This window comes from Myotis daubentonii, chromosome 1 (assembly GCF_963259705.1).
Source record: "Myotis daubentonii chromosome 1, mMyoDau2.1, whole genome shotgun sequence".
Taxonomy (NCBI): domain Eukaryota; kingdom Metazoa; phylum Chordata; class Mammalia; order Chiroptera; family Vespertilionidae; genus Myotis; species Myotis daubentonii.
The window spans coordinates 143,890,899-143,903,444 of NC_081840.1; the positions used below are offsets into that span (position 1 = coordinate 143,890,899).

The 12,546-nt window shown below is 36.9% G+C and overlaps 1 protein-coding gene across 1 annotated transcript in view; it reads left to right on the top strand.

The window, feature by feature from the left end:
• LOC132235986 (ankyrin repeat domain-containing protein 26-like) overlaps positions 1–12,546 on the top strand; it is a 77,101-nt gene that overhangs the window by 14,986 nt on the left and 49,569 nt on the right. The window contains exons 5-9 of the mRNA XM_059699283.1: positions 3,653–3,686; positions 6,677–6,791; positions 6,952–7,125; positions 8,346–8,443; positions 9,815–9,885. Coding sequence (XP_059555266.1) covers positions 3,653–3,686; positions 6,677–6,791; positions 6,952–7,125; positions 8,346–8,443; positions 9,815–9,885 — 492 coding nt within the window. The remainder of the gene's footprint in view (positions 1–3,652; positions 3,687–6,676; positions 6,792–6,951; positions 7,126–8,345; positions 8,444–9,814; positions 9,886–12,546) is intronic.

A 12,546-nucleotide genomic window follows, 5' to 3' on the forward strand; every position in this document is an offset into this window, starting at 1 on the left:
GCTTGGGTTACATCGCATAATCGTTCCTAAACCAGTGAGTGGTAAACTAGTTACTGTGATGAACTCAGTATAATTATTTCTCATTTTGGAGCTTGGGAGATACCACCTTCATTATGAATCATGACAGTGAATGTCCAAATAGAGTTGTGGTTTTCCAGGAAGAGTGGAGACTGAGGTAGGGAGCCAGCATATTTACTGCAGGGATTCATTGGAGTTTTGAGCAGAAGTGTAACAAGATTGGGTTTGATTATGGCCCTCTGGTTGTGATATGAAATAGGTATCAGCAAGACTTGCCTGTACAGGGTCTAATCTTAGGCTATGTGGTCCATCATATCTACTCAAGTCTGTCACTGTACTGTGAGAACCGTGCTAGACAATCTTTAAGTGAACTGGAATGACATTTCTTTACAAAACTTGATGGCAGCTCTTATTTGGCCTGTGGTTCTTCATTTGCTGAGTCACCCGCCCCCTCATGTAAATGATAAATGAAAGGAAAACACATAAAGAGACTGGGAAACAAAGGAAGATTTTGCCTCCTTGGACTAGCATCAGTCTACTATGAAGTTTAACTTATCCATGCAGAAATGAATCAGAAACTTCAAGTTATTCCATTTAAAGTGTCATTGTTTATCTAGGTCTATGCCTTTCTCATTTTTCTGTTCAAAAATCTTCTTTGTTAATTCAAGAGGGAACAATAATGGTGGGATTTTCCCCCATTGAGAGCCATCTGTTAAGAGCCATTGTTTCCATACCTGTTGAGTTTGGTGGAATATCCATGGATATCCCTACATTCTGGGTACTATTTCTTTGAATTTTTGACTTGTCCTGCCAACAACTGCCTTTAATGAGCAAGCCATGCTTTTGGTTTTATAAGAAATTAAGAAAAGGATTGAGAGGAAATAGAAAGAACTCTGCAAGCACTAGAACAGAATTACATGACATGGGATAATTATGGTTTTTCTGTAGCTATCCCAGTTATTTAACTCATAACTACTATTGCAAAAAAGATTAAAGCCTGCTTAGTTGGAGAAAATTGTCTGTATGGGTGCAATGTTTTTGAGAGGAACTTCTATATTCCAGGATATGTTGCCAATCATTTAGATTCTGTATCTTCTATTCTGAGTAAATATGATTACTGCTTGTTTAACATTGTTTTCTGACATTAATGTTTTATGTATCCCTTTCATGCCTTTATTTCCATAGTTACTGATCTGCCGAAATCTCTAAAACAAGCTTGGAACAAAAGAAAATCAAAGAAAGGTATTCTATGAAATCAAGTTCTGACTATAATCTTGTATCAACCCAAATTATAAAGAAACTTGCCTGATGAAATTGTGTGAGAGGTTCCTAAACCCTCACCTAAGTTTGCTTTTCACTAGAATGATTCACGGGACTCAGCATATAGTTATGCTCCTACCTGAGATTTATTACAGTGAAAGGACAAAAGCAAAATCAGCCCAGTGAACAGGTTTGTGTGACAAAGTGTGAGGGACACCAGGCACAGGCTTCTAAGAGTCCTCTCCCTGTGGAATTACCAGGATGTGCTTAATTATTCCAGTGTCAAATTTTCACCACACACATGAAATGTGTAATCTACATGTCTTCTTAGACTCAGTGGCAAGGTTTTCATGGCACGCTACTCACATCAGCATCTTCCCCATACTATGTACCAGAATTCTAGATTCCCAGAAGGAAAGCAAGTGTTCAGCATGAGCCTCATTGCTTGTGCCACTCTTTGGGCACAGGGGGCCACTCTTATCAGATAGGGAAAGGTGGGAACCCCCTCCTCAGATTTAAGTTTTCAGACACCAAAGAAAGGGTAGCCATTTAAGCAGGACATTCTAAGGATAACAAACTTAGGCCTGCTGCATAAAATGTTTCAGCACAGCAGTATGGCCCTCACTGAATTTTTGGCATTGACCTACTTTTTTTTTTTTTTAAAGCCAGTGACATAATAATATAACATGGTACTGGTTTCTCTCGCATGATGCATAAATGCTTGCATTGCTGCTTCTTTTTCTGACTCTTGTTGAGTATTTAACAGGTATTTGTACATAAATTACTAGGGCAATATTAGGAATTATAAGCTCTCTTTTTTCTCCAATTAATGTTTCAAAATAATTTTTAGATGAAATTATCATAATGATATCTGATTTGAAGTTATAATAAAACATATCTTTCAATTACATGGATGATTCATTTTGGTTTATGTTGCACTTAATCCCTGCTTGTAATTATAAAGCAAGATAGTCAATTATATTTATCAGTTATTTTCTTTCCCTAGTATACCGTTAAAATTCTTGGCGTTATTTATGTCTTTTCAAATGGCTACCTAAATTCTGAGGATAATACCCATATTCTGATACTTTGATCTTTATATTAATTTACAAGGTGACTGTGTCTGGACAATAGCATAAATATGTTGACAAATGTCAATAGCATGTTTCACAGAAGCTGTAAAAATTTAAGAAGACAGTTTTTGAGCGGGTTTAGGTGCACAGCATAAAGGAGGAGAATGTGCAGAGACTTCCCATCAACCCCACATCCCCTACACACAGCCTTGCTCATTTTTCCCCCCTGCACCAGAGAGGCACTTTTGATGAACCTGCATTGACCCATCATTACCAACCAAAGTCCATAGTTTACATTAAGATTCTCTCTTGGTGTACATTTTAGGGGTTCTGACAAATGTTCGATGGCAGCAATCCACCATTAAGATTATCACATAGAATCATCTCATTGCCCTAAAATCCTCTGTGTTCTGCTTATTTATTCTCCCCCTTCTCTCTTGGCCCTGGAAACCACTGATCTTTTTACTGTCTTCATAGTTTTGCCTTTCCTGTTTTATATTTGGAATCATACAGTGGGTATCTTTTTAATTGTTTAAAACATTCAAATGTCAATGAAATTGGCTGTAGTTTTCCAAGACGTTCTTTGTCCTTTCTGGCTTGTTGTTCATCAGCATAGGCTCTGATGACACATGCCATACAAGCAGAACAAGCTTGATTTCTACAGGCATTTGCCACCTGCTGGGCAGGGTTGAGAAAAATGACCTCATGCACTACTGCAGAGCCCTCACTGTCTTTATCCAACTGGAATCACAGTCTTTTCTACTTGTCTTGCAATTACAAAAGGTGCCAGAATGGATCTGTTTCTTATGTTTTGCTAGGCTGCAAAGTGTAGTGCCTGGCAACCAAGCTTTTTTTGTGAGTGTTTCATCCTAAACGAGCAAGTCTTTACAAAAGAACTGGAGAAGTTGAATTGTGTTATGGAAAAATAAGTACACTCTTCTAAACGTTCCGAGTGAAAGGAGACCAGAAAATTCATGCCATATAAGTTTGATGCTGTTAGTTTATGTTTCTGCTTCTACTATCCATACCGTTTTCTGTCAGCCTAATGGGGTTTGTTTGAGATTATGTTCATTGTAAATATCAGATCCCATTCTTTCTTTCTTGCATTTGATATATTTAAAAAGAGAAAGTAAGTGTTCTTAATGTATTAATGACCAACCAATAATATGATTAATATTTCCTCTGGTGTATGGTGTGTGGTCCCAAAGGAATACTTTCTAACAAAGCATTACTCAGGTACTTTTAATGTCCCATATTTGTTTTTATTGTTTTAAAATGTATTTTTCTTTTTTCTTTAATAGTACGTGAGAGAACTGAAGAAGAGGCCTTATTCAGGTAGGATTTTGTGGATTTTTAAAAACAATATATTACCTATAGGAATGCAGAGAAAATAAACTAACAGTTGTAGAGTAGTCTACTATTCGCTAGACCCTATATTATGTAACTAAGCCGTGTTATATAGTCATCACAATAACTTTCAAAGTAGCTTTCCTATTGTAATAATTAGGCAAATTTTTATTGATGAGGTAACTGTGGTTCAGGGAGGTAGGTTGTTTGACACCTGATTCTATAGTTAGCGAGTGACCACCTTTTTGACTTCCAAATCTATTCTGTTGTCCCTCAACATATCTGATAAATTCCTGTGTAGCACTGGCTTGAGATACAGATGCGAATCAGATGAACTCAGAAAGTAAATCTGACTGTGTGTTAACTCGGATTCAGAGTTTATCTAAGAGGCCTAGTTAGTCCAAGCACTTAGGTTACTATTCTTGACAATTGTAGTGGCAGCAGGAAATAGAATCTTTTTCTTCCCTCTAAAGCTTTTGGGATCCTTATCAGTTAGCTATGGCCAGACAACAAAAGCGTTTACCTAGACAAGGCCTGGTGAGGTTAAAGTGACTTTTTTATCTGTAAGTAGAGAAAATCTATGAATAAACCACTTATCTTAATTAAATTTGGCATGTACTTAGAGGATATCTCTAATTGTTTTCTCTATTTATTGTCTTCCCACTCTAGTTTTCTTTTCAGGCTTGTAACTTTGCCTACCTGTGTGAGGTTTATTTCCTTTGTTGCTATATGCTTTCTTTCCTATTCCATGAATTCTTGACTTTAAAAATTCTTCTTCCCTACTTTTCCGGGTGTTTCTTTCATTGTGTAATTTTTTTTCCAATTCTGCTTGCTATTGTGTTCTCCAGTTTTCTATAGACACAATCAAAGGCACATAGAATTTCAAGAATTTAAGAAAGCCTAGAAATTAATTAAACACAATTCCCTCTAGCTCTTCAACCATTGTTTAATGTCCTGGCCAAGTGGAGTATTAGAAATTCAAAGAGTTTAAAATGACCTATTGGGTTATAGTAAATGGTGGAACTGACTCATAAATTCAGGTTGATGAGTGTAACAGTCTTCCTTCTTTATCTTTCTGCTGCTGAGTTTCATAATAAAAATATGGAGAGTGGGTAAGAAGAAGAAGAATACGAAAAGTTATAAAATATAAAATATATATCTATCTACTGGAGGCCCAATGCACGAAATTTGTGAAAGAGTAAGCCTCCGCAGCCATGGCAGCATCCTGGATCCCTCCCTTGCAGCCTTGGAGGCTACCTCGATCCTGTGGCTACAGCCCGTCTTCGTCTGGAGGGTTGTCCAGAAGGATGTCCAGAAGAACGTTTGGACTAATTAGCATGTTATGCTTTTGTTATTATGAGTTGTCAATTGAATCTAAAAATCTAAAAAAATGAACAAGAAATCTAATGAACAACAACAAAAACAAAACGATGAATAACATAGTACCAGAGTCATGGAAACACGGAATAGACTTTTGTATGTCAGAGACAAGGGGAACAAAGGGGCACAAAAATATTAACCTAATATTTTACCTATGGACACAGACAATAGGGTGTTGAAGGCCTGGGGTAGGGCAGGAACCAGGTGGAGGGTGACAATATGGGAAAAAAAAGTTGGACATCTGTAATACTCTCAACCATAAATTTTCTTTTAAATGAGAGAAAATATAAAAGATTATTATTAATGCTGATGTTTTTTTTTAATCAATGAAGATTTATTTAAAAATATTGAACTCTTCCACTATGTGTGTGCATTCTCTCAATCCATGTTTACATGAAATATAACCTGCATACTTATTATGTAGCAGACATATTCTACTCAGGATCCTTTCCCTCCAAATCAGGCCCTTTCATCCTTACAAATTCATGTTGCCAAATATGAGCAAAATGAGATGTTCATAATTGAAATATTAGGACATCATCAGGTTGAAGCTTTTTCTCCCTGCTTCCAAACCAAAGTATTTCTAAAAGTAGGAAATTGTAAACGATAAACTTTAACTGGCCTTTTGTTAATGTATAATAGTAATAAATACTAATATTGATCATTGGGAACCACCGTTTTCCCTACAACCTAAAAATCTAAATATTGAACAAAATGAGCCACTTAAATATTTGAATTCTGACCATCCTTTGAGTTAAATTTTCTTGAAAAATCAAAGCACAAATTACCTCTAAAAATTTTCTTGATTTCCTTTTGTGCCCTCTTTACCCCCATAAAGCTATTAAGAATTAATATGAATTTAAATGAAAACATTTGACAAAACTGCCAGAGGAATGTTACGGTTAGGAATATTTCACTTAATGTAAGGTACCATGGATGCTAGATTGTCAGTGTTTTTTGGATTACTTAATTTTATAAATGCTGCCAATAATGGTTGTAAGACATTCTGAATTAAAAAATGGATTCCAATGTCAGCAATGTTAAATTGTGAGAAAATAAGCATTTTAGAAGCATTGAAATACTATGTTCTTTCTGATTCTTATGGTCAGTCTGCAAAGTAGGTCTGATGATATCGTTTTACTTAATTGATATGTTGTTTTTGTAAATTGTTAGTAATAATAATGATGATGATACTGATATTATCTAACAATTATTGAGTTATTTTTTTTCTGGGCTAAGAACTGTACTAAACACTTTGCATAGATTCTGGTCTACTGTGAGATACCTATTATCTTCATCCCCATTCTGTTGAAGAGAAAATTGAGGCACAGAAAGGCCAAGTGATAGCTGATATGTGACAGTTAAAATAAGATCAAAACCAAGTTGAGCTGAATCCCCAGGTCATCCTCTCTCAATTCAAATAGGCTTCTCTTCACTAATGTGTTGAGTAACAAGAACTAATCAATACTGTACTGTCTCCTGAAGAAAATGAAATATTTATTTTGAAGGCATAGGGAGAATGTTTACATGAACATGGACAATTGTATGCTTTCATGTAGTGCACTCTAAGTTCCTAAGGAGTCCTCTCACTTTCATAGGCATGCTCTGAAGGTGGCCTGTTACAAGGGCCATAAAAGAGTGGTGAGTCAGTTAGCACGCAGACGTCGCCTATTGGATCTCTGTGATACTGACAATAAAACAGCTCTAATTCACGTATGTATTAGCCAACCATGTCAATTGAATTGGGTTTAATTTAATTACTTAGAATAACAATGTGTTTATCTCATTTAACTTGAAGCCATCGGTGAAAATTGTGGCATGTTACTTTGCATTCCTAAAACTTATCATCTATTTTTTGCCATAATACTCACAGGCCATTCAGTATGAGCAAGAAGAATGTGCTGCTATTCTACTAGAGCATGGTGCCGATCCAAATGTAATCGACATCCACGGCAACACTGCTCTTCACTATGCTGTCCTTAGTGAAAACACAACTATCGTGGAAAAGCTAGTTTCCTGTATGGCAAATCTGGAAGTGAGAAATAAGGTATACATCAAGTAACTGTATTTACAAAATGTTTGAAATACATGTTTTTACTTCCGTTTAAAGCCTTTTCCTTAAAAAATAATGTATGTTTTATTGACTTTAAAGAGAAATCAAGGGAGGGTTAGATAAAAATATCAATGATGACAGAGAATCAACCACTGGCTGCCTCCTGCACACCCCCTTTGGGGAATCCAGCCCACAAGCCCTACATGTGCCTCCTGGTTCAAGAGTCAACACTCAACTGCTGAGCCACCCCAGCTGGGAACAAGCATTTTCTTTCTCACATACATACACTGAATACAATAGATCAGGCTGTGTCACCATGGAAACAACTCCAAAGCCCAGTTAGGGAGGGCTGGAGAAATGTAGTGTCCATGGAAGGGGCAAAACTTTGCCTCCCAGCTACCCTTCCACCCCAGAAGGAAGAACTTCCTGTTAGGGCCTGGGAGTGGGTGATAGGCTGAGAGCCCACAAAGGACTGAAGGCCAGGCGGGTTAAAGTGATGGTGGGGACTGGTTGCTATGCTGACAGGGGCTAAGGAAATGGGTGCTGCTGGGGATGGGTGGGAAGAGGAGACCTAAACCCCAGCAAGGGGAGCTGGGTGAGTGCAAGTGGGAAGTGGAAGTTCCAGTCCACAGGCAACATGATGACAACAGTATACCAGGATAGATAGTAAGACAGGAACTTAGAATCTTGGAACCCGCACTGTAAATCTCTGAGGTGAGTTTTGGGGAATGATATTAGAGGTAATCTGTTGAAGATGGAGTGGAGGACATTAACTTTAAAGGGAAGAAGGGGCCAGTTTTGTTCAGAGGTGAGAAGAAATCGGCTGCTAGTATTTTTTTTTCCCTCATCAACGCATATTTTTTCCCATTGATTTTTGAGAGAATTGAAGGGAGTGAAGGAGAGAAAGAGAGGGAGAAAGAAGGAGAGAGAGAGAAAGGAACACCAATGTGTGGGTGACTCCCCATAGGTCCAGGCCAGAGTTGGTTATCAAGCCTGCTATCTGAGAACGTGCTCTTTAATGGGAATTAAACCTGGACCCTTCAATGTGCAGTCCCAAGGTCTAACCACTGAGAACATGAGCCAGAGCAAAAGGGGGTGCTTTTTATTTACTTCCTATAGTATATGTTTAAGTTCAGAGGATCTTTTTAAATTCAAATATTCAGTTTGGATACCTGTAATTTTATGTATTATAAATTGTTTCTTCTGCTCTACAGGATGACTTCACACCACTTTCACTTGCCAAACATGAAAACAAGGAAAAAATGGTGGAATTTTTAGTAACTAGAGGTTTGAAAGATCATCAGGTGGAAGGGTACAATTGTTCATTCTTTTATATTTTATTCATAGAGTACATTTGTTAAAGTTGGGGACAGTGAAACAAGCAAGGCCTTAGGATAGAAGAAACAAGTGTTAGTTGGAAACATTCTAAGGTGTCAGCGAGGTCAAATAATGCTACAGAAAAAGACCAGACATTCCTTCCTCCCTTGTCACCAGTTCTCTTCCCGGGTTCACATTAAATCCTATAGAGCACCTTTGTTCAGATAGTGGAAGGTCCCACATTGCCTTTCCAAGAGCAGTAGGCACCAGCTTGTCTGAGATTCCAAAATAGAGATTGGCCCCTCAAGTGATCTCTTTGCCATAACAATGAAACACTCCCAAGTGAGTTGAATTTCCTCAGGTTTCAAAATATTTTAAATTGTGTCTCAGATGGAAGCCAATCAACAGAACGCTCTGATTCAAAAGTAGGTTAATTGTCCTTACAATTGCTATGTGTGCATGACCCATCAGTATCCATGTGTGACAAGTAGGATTCTATCTTCCAAGCCAATGGGGAGAGGACATGGAGATTAAGCATAGTTTTCATGTCATAAAGATATGCTGGTTCACAGTTTGAGGAAGAAGAAAGAAGAGAAGGGATAGTAGTGGTCCAGGCCAGGTCCTGCCTTCTATTAATTTTCTATAATTCACATGAATCAAAAAAAAACTAAGGGAGCTTTTTGCTATCTGAGTTCATGAGGTAAGATATTTGTACATAGATTTAGTTGCAAGTTATATAGTAACTGAGATACCCTGAATCACAAAACACAAAGAAAAGCCAGGTAATAACCAAAATTAATAGCATTTTCAGAAAACGGCAACATTTGAATTTTAGAAACTATGAAAAACCCACATTAGGGTTTTTTTGGGATTCCAACACAGTTTCAACAAATCGAGTTCAATAACAGATTTTCCCTTTTCCTTACTGTTTCTCTGAGCATCTCTTTTTGATGTGTTCTTTCATTTCAGTCTCCTAGCAACCTTCTAAAGTAAGGCAGTTAGATTTTTATTTTGTAGAGGAAGACCATGAGCCACAGAAAAGTGACTTGTTTGAGAAGAAATAGCTATATTTATAGAGCTAGGAAGTCTGAGTTCAAGAAACTTGCCATTATGTCAAGCTAACTCTAATTAAGTCACTGAACTAGACTGCCTTCAAATCATGACTCTTTTATGCGACATTTCTTTAAAAATTACATGTTCATAAAAAGTTTGTAGAACTTACAAATTTGAAGTGTGTTGTATAATTAATGTTTTAATATTAACTCTGATATTCTCTGAAATATGCGAAGAATTTACAATATTTGGAAAATATTTTTATATTTGTATTACGATGGTAATATCATTTATCACCATTTTTTATTCACAGCAACCAACAATCAACTTCTGAAAATAAAGAAGAAAGAAGTCCTATGAAATCTTCTGACAGTAACAATCTTGGTAAGACTTCTGATAGTGAATTACTCTTGGTGGCCCCACCATAAATGAATTAAGTGTAAGGAAATTTTGATAATGAAGGAACAATAAAAAACAAACAATGTGTAAGTTTCATGTGAATGTTTATTGTATTCAGTATTATTGAAAAAAATTAAGTTTAGGTAATTTTAAAATCTGGGTCAATATTGTTTGAAAAGTTCATTTATTTAGTATTGATCCATAAAATCCTATGTGATATTTTTATGTAAAAAAGAAAAAAATATTTTAAGTTAGGATGCCGTATGTTTTCTCTATTTTCACATTGTAATAGACTGGACTTGTTATATAAAATGGACATTTTGTGTAGTTTTTACAGGCAATGGATTACATTTAGTGAATGAAAGCTGGTTTGTTTGTTTTTTAAAAATATTTTTATTTATTGGAGAGAGGAAGAGAGAGGGAGAGAGAGGTAGAAACATCAATGATGAGAGAAAATCATTGATCAGCTGCCCCCTGCATGCCCCCCCCCCTGGGATTGAGCAGTCAACCAAGGCATGTGACCTTTAACAGAACCAACCCCCGGACCCTTCAGTTCATAGGCTGATGCTCTCTGACTGAGCCAAACTGGCTAGAGCTGAAAATCTGTTTTTACAGAGTGATTTGTCTCACTAAAAAAGTCGCTAAAAGTGGGAACTCAACAATACTTTCCTGGTACCACAAACAAATGGCAAACAATAAGAACTTCAACACTTAGTGTCCAACTATCCCAGTGAAATAATTTTTTTAGTAATACTTTTATGGATTTCAGAGAGAAAGGGAGAGGGAGAGAGAGAGAGAGAAACATCAAAGATGAGAGGTAATCATTGATTATCTACTTCCTGCATTCTCCATACTAGGAACCTAGCCCATAAAGGGGGCATGTGCTTTAATCACTAATGGAACCTTGACCTCCTGGTTCAAAGGTCAACCCTCAATCAATGAACCACACTGTCTGGGACCTTTGAGGTTGTTTTATAAGATACCTACCAATAGCACAGAAGTCAGAAGGGAAATACATGTTGAGAATCATAGGTACTTTACATATTATGCCAAAAAGGCCTCACTATCATCAACTTCATTCCTCAGAAGTCAGAACAGAATGAGGTATGTTGATGCATTAGAACAAGATGGTTCCTCCTGTTTGTTGTATAGTTGTCAGGACACTGCAATTTCTTTAGGACAAGAGGCTCTCTTTGTATTGATCAAAAGATAATCATAATAAATGCTGTATATAAAAACCCAACTCGGGAATCAATACATTGTAAAAACGTACAAAAGTGTTTCACAGTGACAAAGATGCTAGTGTCCTACCCAGATTTGGCACCTACTACATTTTGCAATCTGAACCGGAACTGTAGGAGGACACCTTAGTAGACCTTTACAAGAGGATTTGTGTAGGTTGATTTTGTAACTTATAGGAAATACAAAGATGCAATATCATTTTGACCTTGATCTCATAATATGTGAGCTGTCACTGCTTTATGTCTGTGTTTATCTCATCAGAATTTTCAAAGACAATGTCAAAATTCGCTTATTAATTTGTCTGCTTACTGGTGTACTATTTAACTCTCAGGTGCCATTTATGTACTGAATGCTATTCTGATGTTGCAGAATTGAAATGTTTTAAAAACACAGTCTCTGCCCTCCAAGAGCTGGTTATTGCCATTTTTATTTATTACTATACTTTATTCAGTGATTGCTTGGTGGTAGAACACACTAGAAGCTTATTATTATCATTATTTATTCTTTTTTATTGGTGTGTAGCAGGTGCCAGCAACTTTAAGGCCATGATGAGAATTAGCTTTAAAAATGTGGTGAAGCTTGGCTGGTTGGTCACTTGCTTAAAGTACTGTACCAATGGGCCAAGTTGTGGGTTTGATCCCTGGTCATGGTCCATACCAGAATCAACTCATGAATACTTAAATAAGTGGAACAAAAAACCAATGTTCTCCCAATCTCTCTTTTTCTTAAATCAATGTTTAAAAGGTGCTAAAAATTAAAGAAAAATAAAGACATGCTTGCACACCCAAGACTTCCCCATTTTCTTTCCCCACAGGGATGATTCTCCTAAACTCTAAGGGACCCCAGGAGGCTTCCAACCAGTGCAACAATGGTCACTAGCAATTCATCCTGGGCAAACCCTCTAAACCTGACTTCTTAGTGAGCCTGGGCTCATTTCCCCAGGCTTTTCTTGTTTCACTATCTCCAACTTTAATACTAAATGTCCTCTAAAATTTGCCTACACACAAATAAAATAATTAATATAAAATAAAAATATGGATGAGATTTATATTAAGCCTGCAGATGGAGATGTTTGCCAGGTTAAAGGGGCAGAAGGGTGATATTTGGCAATAAGAACATGAGTCCAAGGGCTATGATGTGCACCATAACTTTGGAGGATTTTTGAGCTGTACCACTTCAATGTGCAAAATGTGTGCTGTGGGAATGGGTGGGAATGAGGGGAGTGCCTAGCTAAAGCAAGCTTATGAAAGTCTTTAGTACTACAGAGAGGACTAAATATTATCCTGTGGCCTTGGGAAATTTATCAGATAGAATGCTTTTAGCTTCAGGTAATAATGGGTAGCCTAATTAAGAGGCTGAAACAATAGGAACCAGGATTGTTTTGGTGTTCAGTGATGTCATTAG